Genomic DNA, 12,939 nt, shown 5'->3' on the forward strand with positions numbered 1-12,939 from the left:
CTGTCCCGGAACACGCTCCATAGAGGTTTTGCAACTATGGCTTAAAAACAGAAAATATGTCCCCATCTAGAGTCATACCAGTGAATCGCAGGCATTTTTAAGTCTGATGATTTAGTTTCATCAGAGACAAAGCAGTGCTGGAAAACAAACTCCGTAAGCATTTTAAATAGAGTCAAGGGACTGAATATTTTAACTTTTAAAAAATTAATACGCATATTATCCTGCTTATATCCATGTCTTCATTAACACCCTTCCTGATTTTTTCCACAGTGTTGACCCATGTTTCTGGGTCAACATCCCAATCAACCAATCAGATTTAAGGTATACGTTTACTTCTATGTGAAGTTTAGGCTTACAGTCACGTTGAGGTATGTTTTCTACATTATTGTTATTCACCTATCATTTCCCTCAGAATTGATATAATATTGATGAAAGATATAAGTTATAGCTTGGGGTTTTTTTTACAGAAATGTTGTTCCAGGGTCAACAAGGAACACAGGAAAATCCCTCACTTGGCAAAATCTGCTCGAGCCGGTTGTTAGTGGAAATTATCGGTAGACGGTGCTGTTTTCGTGGATTTCATTGAGCGCTGTTTGTCGTGAGGATTTGCAGTAGATTCATCCATGATGGCGGAGGACAGCGAGTCCGCGGCCAGCCAGCAGAGCCTGGAGCTGGACGACCAGGACACCTGCGGCATCGATGGAGACAACGAGGAGGAGAACGAGTACATGCAGGGGTGAGTGCATGAAGGCATGCTGGAAACCATGCGCGACAGCTCGCCGTCGTCGACTAACTGCTCGCGAGATGTAAACAAACGGTTAGCTTAGCAACCAGGTTATCACGAGGCGAAATGCTGTGCATTTTCAATAACCCAGTATTGTATTAGCTTTTTTAATGTTTATTTGTATTATAGAAATAGTTTAGACAGGTGTGGATGTTAAGCAGCGGGTTGGGTTTAATCAATAAAAATAGTTAGCCGTAGCTACCTTTATGTCAATGTGGATGCTTCATGAGTTCAGCAGTCAAATAAGTATTTTCAAATAAGTGTCTCGATTGTTTTAAATCTATTTCGTGATATTTAGATGTTTCAAAGTATCCACCAATGTCCCGTTTAGATGATGAAATGCAAGCATGTGTCTTCCTCGTCATGAACAATACAAACACGCTTGTTCATCTTTATGAGCGGAGCAGCATTGCAGTCAAGCATCTTTTAACGCCGTGGATCATGATGATGTCGCCTTTTAAGGGATGCAGGAATAACAGATCCGCTGTTGGCAGGCAGACCAGTCCCGTAAAGTTTGATCTGCTTCTGTGAACAGAAAGACAGACACTCGCTTTATAGGTTTCATGGTGCAGTCACCGCCCCGGCCATTGTTATCTGATCAGTGCATTGGGCAGCCTCATGTTTTACATGTCTTTGGCATGGAAGTGATTTTCATGTAAGATTGTAAGCGTATGGAGTCGGGTATGTGTGATTGATCAAAGGTGCTGTGATTTTGTTAAGGAGTCCTGGTGGAGATCTCGGTGCAAAGAAGAAGAAAAAGAAACAGAAGAGGAAGAAGGAGAAGCCAAGCTCAGGAGGAACCAAGTCTGATTCTGCCTCTGATTCTCAGGAGATAAAGGTTACTACCTTGAAATCTATTAAAGATTGTATATAAATCCATTCCATAGATTTGTTTAAAACTGTATAGGCCATAACTGATTTTCTTCTGTTCCTGTCTCAGAACCCTGCCATCCCCATGCAGAAACTGCAGGACATTCAGAGAGCTATGGAGCTCCTGTCCACTTGTCAAGGTCCAGCCAAAAACATAGACGAGGCCACAAAGCACAAGTACCAGTTCTGGGACACTCAGCCTGTGCCCAAACTTAGTGAGTTATGCATTTCTGCTCATATACAACAATCGGCAACTTGTAAGCAGCTTGGCAAACTGCACAGTCAGAATTTGGATGGTTGTGTATAATTTCATTCATCCAGCAGTGTTGCTTACAGCAAACAAACGCAAGCTCAGTGTGGATTAAATCAGTCGCAGCTGGTGGGGAAGTACTAATGAGTAGCTCGGATGCAAAAGCTGCTAAACGCCACCTCCGTCAAAAATTAGATGCCGATATTAACCGAATGCTTTCGGCACGTATTATATGTTCATCAAATACCTCACGCCATTTAGAAATACCGCTTTGTTGGCAGAATCTGCTAAACGCAAGTGCACATAAGAAGAATTATATAAACAATGGCAGTTGAAACGACCATGAATTACATTCAAACAACTTGTGTCCCTTGTGAGTACTTGAATCTTATTACAACCTGAATGGGGCAGTCACATGGATCACAGCACCCCCTAATGTGTGGTTCAGTTTCTTAATTTGCAATGTTCGATGGCTGCGTCCAAATAACCACACTTGCGGTCTTTGCACTTGACCACTTGAATACTTACATGACGTATTTCCTGTATTTTGCCGAAGTGTTCTAGTGCGCGTGAAGATCCCAAGCGTGCATGTAAAATTATTCACCTTAGCAAGTGTTAAAATGCCAATCCAAGTAATGGCAGCAATTTGCACCAAAACGTATTCATTTTTTATTTAGGCTACTTAAAATATATATTTTAAAGGTTTCCTTTAAATAAAATTAACACATAAACAAATGAATAAATAAATGAACATTTAAAGAATATTATCTACACTTATCTGACTTTCAGACGCAGAATTCTTTGCACCTGTAAAAAAAACTCTTCATTTTGTGCATATAGCTTTATTAAAGTTTATTGTTTATGTAGTAGTCCCTGAATAAACGACAATGTTGTTTAATGTTATAAAAGCAGTTACAGATGTTTTACAAAATACATAACCGTTTTACTACCAAAATATATAAAATCCATTTATTAACTTACAATTAAAAGTTTCCACGACATCTTGCGAGATTTGGGCAAAAGTCTCATGATTTACATCCTGAACGTGATGCATGACGGGATACACTTCAAAATCGCTTCAAATCGGCATTCTAGAAAGTGTGGGTTTAGTGTGCGTTAAGGGCACTGCACTTTGCCACTTTTAAGACATGGGACAGTCTTGCGCACTTACTTCCTGTCGCGTGCATACGCTCTCAAGCGGCCAAGACCGCAAGTGGGGGTATTTGGACGCAGCCATAGTCACATCTTTAGTAGGGCTGTCAAAAGATTTATCGCATACAAAATAAAAGTTTGTGTTTGCATAATATATTTTTGTGTTTATTTATTGTGTGTATATAAATATACACATACATGTATAATTTTAAGAAAATAATTGTTTGTGTCATTTTTTAATTTATATATAATATAAAAATATATATATACACATGTAAATGTTTCTTAAGTACCTAAACGCACATGTTTGTATTAATATATGCAAAATAATTACACACATATTATGCAAAAACAAACTTTTTTGTTCGCGATTAATCTTTTGACAGCCCTAATCTTTAGTGATTTTGCCACTGTTTACTATGACAAAGTCAAAATTTGTAAAATACTAATGAAATGACTAGAGTGACATTTGTAAAAATAAGGCATTTCAGTTATTGACTAATAACCTTGGATTGCCATAAGTGAAATTACTGAACCTAAACATAAGAGCCTGATTTAAAAAAAGCTTTTTCAGACACACTTAGAGGGTTTTGCATTTAAACTTCGTAAATGTGTACCACAGACCTATTTTTTGGCCATTTGCTGCACAGTCCAAGTTTATTTTAGAGCTCACCAAATAGTCATAAAAAGCAATTAGGCTTTCGGTAAGCTTGACAAAATGTATCGACTGAAAGCCCAATGACCAAAAAATTAGATGTTTCTTCACACACCAATGAAATCAATAGACTTCACAGTCATGCTGCACAAATTTCCTGTTTCATTGCAGATGAGGTGGTGACAACTCATGGGCCAATCGAACCAGATAAAGAAAATATCAGACAAGAGCCATATTCCCTCCCACAGGGATTTATGTGGGACACATTGGACCTCAGCAATGCTGAAGTGGTATGTACAGTATATACATATATGAATTATGGAGACAATATGGAGACACAATTTTTACATTCTCGTTCTGTTTTGTAGCTGAAAGAGCTGTACACTTTGCTGAATGAAAATTATGTTGAGGATGATGACAACATGTTTAGATTTGACTATTCTCCTAACTTTCTGAAATGGTAAGTTAACAGGTTAAATGAAATGATTACTTGGTGGTAATTAGTTATTTCCTTATTCAAGGAGACTATGTCCTGTGTGTCTATTTTTCCATGCCACAAGGCTTCACGATTCATCATTTTTTATCTGTCTGCATTCTTAATCTATTTCCTAAGTTTTAGGTATTTATAATCATCCAAATACCAATACAGCACCTTAAGCAGCATTACATTTGCTGACCGCATGCAGTTTAAATGCATGAGAGTTTTGAGGCCCATCACTTCAAAGCAACCCTCTTATCTTCTTTTCTGTATACCCTATTTATACCCTAGTGTCTTTACTATTTTTCACCGTAAGGGCGTTACGTCCTCCGGGTTGGCTGCCCCATTGGCACTGTGGTGTCAGGGTTTCCTCCAATAAAAAGCTTGTTGGGTTCATCAGTGCCATTCCTGCTGACATCCACATCTATGACACGTTGAGTTTAAAACACATCACTTCAGCCTGGGAATGTTACATCCTTATCCAGCCTTCACTGTATCACTTTTTTTTTATTCTAAGGTTGAAGAAGATGGTGGAGATAAACTTCTTGTGTGTGCATAAGAAATTACGCTCGAAGCGCGTCGCTCCGGTGTTGATCCGAGAGATCACGCGGCGGGTCAATTTAGAAGGAATTTTCCAGGCTGTGTACACTGCCGGTGTGGTGCTGCCCAAACCCGTGTCCACATGCAGGTACCAAATCTGAGCGATATATCATCATTAATATACAGATGCAATCTCATTTGACTGCTTAGTTGTAGAAGCAAAATCTTGAACCTGTTAGCTTGTGTATCTTTGCAGATACTGGCATCGCTCTCTTAACCCCAGAAAACTTGTAGAGGTAAAGTTCTCTCACCTCAGCAGAAACATGACACTACAGCGAACAATGAAACTCTACAGATTACCTGATGTAAGCCTCTTTGGTACTTCATTATGTATGTTTACATGGGAAAAGTTGTCATTGAGCTACTGTATAGTCAGTCACTGGTTGTATCCATCTTATTTTTTACGTAGAGTACTCGTACTCCTGGTTTGAGGGTGATGGGAGAGGGAGATGTGAAGCAGGTGACGGCACTGCTGCAGAAACACCTGAGCAAGTTTCACCTGAGACCTGTTATGGGTGAAGAGGAGGTGAAGCATTGGTTCCTACCACAGGAGAACATCATTGACACTTTTGTAGTGGAGGTACATGCTGGGAAAAGTCCTAGAAAGATGTGATTACTTATTTATAACTTAATCATGTATTTAACTTCATATCTTTATATGTATTCAAAGGGATCTGGTGGGCTGCTTACAGACTTCATCAGTTTCTACACTCTGCCATCTACGGTGATGCATCATCCTCTGCACAAAAGCCTCAAGGCCGCTTATTCCTTTTACAATGTCCATACAGAGACGCCGCTCATAGACCTGATGAACGACGCTCTCATCCTAGCCAAACTGGTACAATCATTGCACAACACATCAGACTGGGGTGATCCCATTATCCCATTAGCATTAGTCACAATACATGAGCTTGGATTAATTCTTTATGGATTATACTATATTAATAATGAATTGATGTTAAATCAGCATTATCATGTTTTTTATGTATTCATATTCATTTTCTTTTTTGGGGGGATGTTTCGGAACAACAGAAAGGTTTCGATGTTTTTAATGCACTGGATCTAATGGACAATAAGACTTTCTTGGAAAAGCTCAAGTTTGGGATTGGAGATGGTAACCTGCAGTATTATCTCTATAACTGGAAATGTCCCCCCATGGACCCAGAGAAAGTAAGTTTTTAAATATTTTTACTTCCCCTTAAACCTTTTTAACACAATACTTGTTTCATCGTGTTTGGTGGTTAAAGGTGGGGTGCATGATTTTTGAAAATAACACTTGTAGCCAATCAGCAGTTAGGGGTGTGTCTACTAACCAACATCGTTGCCTGGGTTGCGTATGTGTGGGGCGGGTCTATCAAAAAAGGTCCAGATTCTATTGGGGTAGGGGTTGTTTGTTTAGGTGATTTCAAATGTCAACATTGGCTTTCAGAGTTCATGCACCCCGCCTTTAGGGATATGATGGCAAGAAAGGCCTGTAACATACTTTTAAATTGCTTGGATGACTTCGCAAACTACATTCAGGGTTCCCACGTGTCCTTGAAATCCTTGAAAGTTTGTGAATTTGGGTAAAAAAATTCAGGGCCTTGGGAAGTTTTTGAAAATATACATGCATAGATACAGGTCATGGAAAGTGCTTAAATCTATTTCATGCAAGAAGTTTTCTGGGGGAAAAAAATCCATATTATTTCCCTGTGTAGTGTAGAATAATATCATACAAAAACTGTTCACTTTAAATGCTTATATCTTCTGTATGCGAATGTCGATTCATACCAAAATGCTTTTTTGCATAGTTGTGTTTGACACATGAAAATGTCTCTGGTTACGTATGTAACTGTTGTTCCCTGAAAAGGGAACGAGACACTGCGTCTCCCTTGCCATACTTCCTACGTCCCTGTAACGTCATCTTTGGCAATTTTTCAGATAGCGATATACTTCTTGGCTCCCGCGTCACTGTATTTTTAGTCAAGCCATACCGTTGGTTAAATTTGATATACACATTCAGACACTTACCCTTGGAGGCATCCCCAAAAAGGTAACACGATGTAACCTTGCTCTCACTTGAAATGTTTCCCCACATTTAATACTTGAATTTGAGGGTATTGGACCTGGAAAGTCCTTGAATTTGAAGTTAACAAAGGTGTGGGAACCCTGTACATTGTTAAGGATGTGTTTTATTGATTTGTGTTCTCTATTATCATCAAAACTGGTGTAAAGTAGCCTTACAGAAATGACTTATTAGAACAAGTTGGTAGTCACATGCAAGCAAGCTGGATTTAGCATTGATGTAAACCATACAATAAATTAAATACACTGTCTATCAGGCAACAATTGTAATTTCAGTGTTTTAATTCAATTCTTCATCCTTCCCAGGTTGGCCTTGTTTTACAGTAACTGGCTGCTTCACTTTGGATGCAGACTGACTTAAAGGTTCATCTCAGATTCTTTGACTTGGACTTAGTCTACATAAAGAGGAAAAACTGACATCCATTCAAAGTGAATGAGTTGTGATGTGCAGCTCTCTTAGGTCTTGTTCCGGTTATCGAGGGGTCTCCCTCTTTTCTCTTTGTCTTTGACTCTCTTTCAGAGAATGTGAGAAACATTATCAACGTCAAACACATCCACAAGCTGTATACACACATGTATTTCCCTGAACATCCAAACTGTATCCTCTCACAGACATGTTTTGGTTTTGTTCATTTGTTTTGTATTATGAAGGTGCGTCGATAAATTCGTGTGAATTAGCAAGCTGTACATTTAATGCCAGATATTTATTACGTATTGTGTGGTTTACAATGGACCAGGACGGTGGGTTGAAATCCAAAGTCTTTTTTATGGAGCTGCCTTTGAAGTCGTATGCCGTTTGGAGTTCCTGCTGTCTGTGTGAAAGCAAGTTTATGTTACACGTGTGGAAGAATGTACTGCGTTTTGAAGCACATCATCGTGTTTATAAAGGGCCAGAAAGCTCTGAGGTGCATTTTTAAGATTTTTGCTGAAGAAAATGTTTTGTGTGTAGAATTTTGAATGTGAATTCATTTCAGTTTCCTTTCATGAAGATATTGTTACACATTACCCTTATCCCCATTTAATTTTATTTAGTGCTTTTAAATTATTATTTTAGAACAACAATTCTGACATTTAGAATTGTATTTAAGTTACATGTTTCTCTTTTTTCTTTATTCTGTCAGTATTCTTTGCAGAGACCACAACCTCATTCGATGGTTCGTTTGCTATAAAGCCCTGGTGATTTTCCTGTATTTAAGCACAAGGAGAGAAGAACAATCGTCTATGTTGTTATTTTGTTAAAATTGGCAACGCAGCCATGAAACTTGCTTGCTGTTCAGTTGGCTGTCTGTTACAATCACTGTTAGGGTGAAGCATATGTGAACAATTTTTATTATATTAGCAAAAAATGATTTTGTGTTACTACAGCTTGTCTCGGTTTGCTTTTATGTATTTAAATCAACAATATGCTTTTAAATAAGAGCACGTCCGAACATGCTTAAAAGAAAGGTACTCCTCTCAGAAGTCCCACATTTCAACTTTATTTCAATCTGTAGTTTGTTCAGTAATATCCAGGGCACTTTGTGAATGTCAGTTTCAGTAAGTTTTTCTAAGGCTTGCTGTATGAAATGAGCATGATCTAATTTTTGTCAATCCATAAACCCAAAACCGGGCTTTGGTGAGAACACCCAGAGTACTTGCCTTATTTAAGAGAGGTTTTTTTAATGTCAAATGTGTAGTTTTAAATGATCAGCTTTCTCTTTCTGAAACAGTATTTTTATTGGATTCCATTGCAGGTTGTTTAAAGAACTGATATGGGAATAAGTACCAGCACCATGACAAATCACCCAAATATCTTAATTGTCAAAAATATACATCAAGGTATACCAGCATGGATATTTGACTGAATAAAAGCATCTACAATTTAAAATTTATTCGAGTCTTTTCACTCTGTAAACTATATATAAAAGAAGAAAAACTGGCCACGTGTCTACAACACTGCATACAAAACGAAAATTTAAACGGGCACCATTGGATCATTTTTGCTTTCCTTTCTTTTTTGGTTTTCTAATTTTCGTGGGATTAGGGATGATTTTCTTTACTTTCAGAGGCTGGAGGACTGGAGAAGATGCCTCGCTGACTTCACTTAATATCTGTTCTAGTTTCCTCTTTTGCCCCCTTGCTGTATCTGTTTGTTCCTCCTCGGCTTCTCCTTTTATTTCTACCGCTTCGGGGGTTAAATCGGTCGGAACCCAAGCCACGTTGAGCGGCGGCACGACGGCTGTGATGGATCCGACCACATCTGCGAACTTCTGGGCGTCGCGTTTGAACCCCAGCGCCAGCACGCACTTGAGTCCCAGAAGACCCGAGAGGCTCTCGCTCAACCGGGGTACCTGGCAGGCGGGAACCGACCTCGTTTTACTCAACGGAATTAAATGATTTGTCATGTGTGAGGGTACGGCCGAGTTGCATACAAGTACTAAACTCAGCTCATTCCTCTCCAAGCACCTGGTGACCTCGTTGATGCCAATGGCAAGCTGTTTCCTCGCCTCTGTGTCGGTCCAGCTCGGTTCGGCTGGCTTTGATGGAGTCTCAGGGGCTGGCTTGTGCTCCTCAGTGGGTGTTAATGTATTTTTATTTGATTTCCTTCTGTTTCCCCAATCACGAAACGTATTCACCCGTTTCTTCTGAAGACTGACAGCAGTTATTTTCTCTTTGAGTGTGTTCAGAATAAAATGCTTGTGTTCTTTGTCCAGTGGGCTCCAGTGAAGGTTGTATGGATTATTCAAAGATGTTTTCACTGGTACGGGCTTCTTCTTTTCCTTCTTCGATGCTCCCTTCCCCGGGGTAGACATCCTTTACTGCAAAACTGCGCATTAGTCTTAAACTCGATTAAGAATGCATAATATTAAAACTTGTATATGGACAAAATATATAAAAAAATAGTTAAACAAACCTTTGTTTTGTCAACTTAGGAACACTGTTTCATATATTTAAATTCCACAGCGTGTGCACTGTCTCTGTGCGCAGACATGTTGTTTTTGATGTACTTCTTCTGTAGCTTATGAATGATTCTTTGGAGCTTTCTAAATTGCATACTGCCATCTAGAGGTTGGATGGGTTTAGTCGCTTTATGCAGATTTGCATTAGTAGGCTTGTTCGAGTTCATGCGGCACCGCAAGAACCACAGTTGGATGACGTCAAAGTTTCGCGAGAGCGATTTGAAAGCAGACTCCTCCGTGTGATACTCGCGGTACTTTGACGTCAGTCGGTTCTTGCGGAGAACAAGCCTTTCTGCAGTGAGGGAGTTTTTCAGCTGTTTTAATATCATACAATAGTTCCCCAAAACGTGAAAATTAACGAAATTACCATTATCATTATATAATTATCAAGTAATTCAAATTTCTATTGTGTATTTACTACAAAGGTAACAGTAAAACACAAGAGTCATCTGTGTGTCTGTGTATTAAATTACTTCAATAATGAATGGACAAACATGGGGGTTTAATTAAAATGTTGATTTTGTGTTCAACCTAAAAATGAGGTCATACACCTCGGGTGTCTTGAGGGTGAGTAATTTAAGAGAGAATTTTCATGCTTTTATATTTTGTCTTCCTAAGCAGGTTAACCTGCAACATGGGCACCTGCCAACAGTATTCAATATATTGTACACAGAGGCGATGTACGAAGGGCCAAAGTCACCAGAAAAGAACCACACGTTGTCTGTCTATATGTGTATGTATGTCTGTCTTTCTATCTGTGTGTCTGTGTATCTGAGTAGGCTATCGGTTTTGATGCAAATAATTGGTGTCAGCATCCGTTTTGCATTTTATTACGCAGAGTTTAGCCATAGAAAATGAAAGAGCGCTGTTCAATGGGTTGCTTTAGAATGAACTCCCCCTCGAACGCTCTCAACCAATCAGCGCTCACCTTCATGCTCGCTTGCTGAGGCTCGGTGCGGTATCATCATAGGCTGCAGCATCAGTCGATCTCTACTGTACGCTCCTCTCCCAGCAACAAAACACTCAGCAAGGAAAATGACTTTGCAGGTATTGAATGTCACAATTTTCGTGTAACTTTAAGTTCCTTGTGTTTGTCTTGAGTTGTAATGCACTGTTTAAAAGCCCTTTGGATATTCATTTAGGTCAGCAGCTGAATAAATGTAAGGATTTAAAGATTACGAGAAATATCTCGTGTGGTAGCGCTGTATTATAGCCTATTACGACGTGTTATATATTATATTACGCAAATGTTTATTATTCTGCTCGTATGCACAGGTGCATAATTGCTTGTTCATGATCGAGCGCGTGCTTTCATCTGCAGCTTCCAGATGGGCGCAGCGCTAGTGAATGCATCACGTCCATCACATTGCGCTAGTAAAAAGTTTAACACTCGATATACTATTTGCCCACAAACATTATTTCTTATTAAATAAGTCTTACATTTAAGACTGTGAGGGTGCAGTTTAAAGAATAAAATAATCTGTAAGCACCTGCATATTAGACCAGAATATAGGATTGTTGAAACTTGTTTTAAATGTTTATTTTTCAGAGGATTGTATGTATTGTTTTTGTTTGCAGGCGGAATTTAATCAATATGCAGAAAATGTAAAGAAAGTAAAGACCAGACCAACAGACCAAGAGTTGCTGGATTTGTATGGCCTCTACAAGCAAGCTAATGTTGGGGACAATAATATTGGTAATTGGTATAGACTGTGGTGTAGACTGGTGAACTCAAAAAAGCTTTATAGATCAACAGTAATTGTTGCAAATATGTGTGTTTTGTCCTATGCAGATAAACCAGGAATGATGGATTTTAAAGGAAAAGCCAAATGGGATGCATGGAATTCAAGGAAAGGTAAAAAGAAATACTTGCCTCTAAAAAATAAATATTGGTGTTACCTCATATACATTTTTACTATATATGTATGTATGTATGTATGACCTGGCACTAAACAGTTCTTGAGCGTGCCTGCGTGTGCGTGCGCGCGCGCGCGCATATATAACATATCAAAATGTATTGAATGTTCCTGTTTCATGAAGACACTGTATTTTTTTATTATATAATTAGACCATGCGTAACCTTTGTAAACATTTCTTATCTTACTCTTACTTGTTATCTGCAGGTATGTCAAATGAAGATGCCATGAGTGCCTACATTTCCCTGGCTAAGGAAACCATTGAAAAATATGGAATGTGATAAAGAAAAAACACCTTAGTTTAAAGTAGATATAGATTTCAAATGGAAAAACAGCAAGAAGATATTATAAATTTTACCTATCAATCAAATTAACATCTTAATAATTGCTGTATAATTTCACCCTAAGTAATTTAAAATAACAGACTCAAAATAATGATCTTGGCTTCTTACTTATAAGTCATCGCCAGTAATGTGTGACCTAAATATATGAGCATGTAATTTTTTTTAAATGGTTGTACTTTAAAAAGGGAGTCATTAAATAAAAATATAATAAATCAGTGTTATGTTGTCCTCTTTTGTATACTGTACTGTATACATACAAAATCTCAAATTCTGCATGGAGTTTTGGTTCATTTGTATTACCGTGAGTTCTCAGACTTAAGCACCATCAATTGTGCTTACACACAAAGACTTTCTTTGTCCCTTTAGCATAAGCATTGAACTGTAGTCATCACAACAGCCTTTGGATTGGACGCATGCAGAATAAAAGATGTGGAAGTCTTGCCAATACTTTAAGCAGTGCTGCCAAATCAACGACAAATGGAAATACAAGAAGGTCCTAGAGTGAATAAAAATATATGAGTGTTGCATTTGCAACAGAAATGTAGCATCTGGTATATGAATAACCAAAGTCAAGGTAATTTATATATATATATTTTTTATATATATTTTTTATAATGGTTTACTATACCATACACCTTTAAAAATGGATCTGTATTGATGGAAGTGAGAGTCGATATTTGGAGTACACTAATTTGTAGATAACCTTCAGGCAAACATATTATTTATTTCAAAACCTAAAAAAATATTTAAAAAAAATATTGGTTTCCTCAAGACTTTAAATTCACAGTAGGTTGTGCGCTGTCCCTCGTCAATGTGTGTGCTGTAAAACTTTTATTTTGAAATACGTTCATGTAGGCGGTCATGTTTATTGAGTCATTTTTATTGTT

General features: G+C 38.2%; 3 protein-coding genes across 4 annotated transcripts; 2 read left to right on the forward strand and 1 right to left on the reverse strand.

Moving 5' to 3' along the window:
* The first annotated feature begins 408 nt into the window (after nt 1-408).
* nmt2 (N-myristoyltransferase 2) lies at nt 409-8,720 on the forward strand. The gene is made up of 12 exons (XM_073872165.1): nt 409-736; nt 1,505-1,622; nt 1,725-1,869; nt 3,883-4,001; nt 4,080-4,171; nt 4,506-4,622; nt 4,707-4,877; nt 4,986-5,094; nt 5,199-5,369; nt 5,460-5,627; nt 5,822-5,959; nt 7,160-8,720. Exons 1-12 carry the CDS (start codon nt 624-626, stop codon nt 7,178-7,180), a joined length of 1,482 nt encoding a protein of 493 aa, XP_073728266.1. The 5' UTR covers nt 409-623; the 3' UTR covers nt 7,181-8,720.
* Nucleotides 8,309-9,906, reverse strand: rpp38 (ribonuclease P/MRP 38 subunit). 2 transcript variants are annotated; one of them, XM_055210484.2, is made up of 2 exons: nt 9,747-9,906; nt 8,309-9,651 (listed from the first exon to the last, which is right to left on the reverse strand). In XM_055210484.2, the coding sequence occupies exon 2, from the start codon at nt 9,643-9,645 to the stop codon at nt 8,827-8,829; it is 819 nt and encodes a 272-aa protein (XP_055066459.2). In that variant the 5' UTR covers nt 9,646-9,651; nt 9,747-9,906; the 3' UTR covers nt 8,309-8,826. The 2 variants fall into 2 exon arrangements, with proteins under 2 accessions (XP_055066459.2, XP_055066460.2); XM_055210485.2 differs by having other exon boundaries at nt 8,309-9,659; nt 9,747-9,896.
* Nucleotides 9,907-10,681: 775 nt separating this feature from the next.
* Nucleotides 10,682-12,268, forward strand: acbd7 (acyl-CoA binding domain containing 7). The gene is made up of 4 exons (XM_055210226.2): nt 10,682-10,839; nt 11,371-11,488; nt 11,585-11,647; nt 11,916-12,268. Exons 1-4 carry the CDS (start codon nt 10,828-10,830, stop codon nt 11,987-11,989), a joined length of 267 nt encoding a protein of 88 aa, XP_055066201.1. The 5' UTR covers nt 10,682-10,827; the 3' UTR covers nt 11,990-12,268.
* Nucleotides 12,269-12,939: the final 671 nt, after the last annotated feature.

Source organism: Misgurnus anguillicaudatus, chromosome 10 (assembly GCF_027580225.2).
Source record: "Misgurnus anguillicaudatus chromosome 10, ASM2758022v2, whole genome shotgun sequence".
Taxonomy (NCBI): domain Eukaryota; kingdom Metazoa; phylum Chordata; class Actinopteri; order Cypriniformes; family Cobitidae; genus Misgurnus; species Misgurnus anguillicaudatus.

What these genes read in the sequence shown, in the direction of transcription:
- rpp38 (XM_055210484.2), bottom strand. Translation starts at nt 9,645, where the DNA reads ATGTCTACCCCGGGGAAGGGAGCATCGAAGAAGGAAAAGAAGAAGCCC.
- acbd7 (XM_055210226.2), top strand. An exon ending in TGTTGGGGACAATAATATTG is followed by an intron (nt 11,489 to 11,584) that starts GTAATTGGTATA and finishes TGTCCTATGCAG; the next exon opens with ATAAACCAGGAATGATGGAT. An exon ending in TGCATGGAATTCAAGGAAAG is followed by an intron (nt 11,648 to 11,915) that starts GTAAAAAGAAAT and finishes TGTTATCTGCAG; the next exon opens with GTATGTCAAATGAAGATGCC.
- nmt2 (XM_073872165.1), top strand. Translation starts at nt 624, where the DNA reads ATGATGGCGGAGGACAGCGAGTCCGCGGCCAGCCAGCAGAGCCTGGAG. An exon ending in CTGATTCTCAGGAGATAAAG is followed by an intron (nt 1,623 to 1,724) that starts GTTACTACCTTG and finishes TTCCTGTCTCAG; the next exon opens with AACCCTGCCATCCCCATGCA. An exon ending in TCAGCCTGTGCCCAAACTTA is followed by an intron (nt 1,870 to 3,882) that starts GTGAGTTATGCA and finishes GTTTCATTGCAG; the next exon opens with ATGAGGTGGTGACAACTCAT.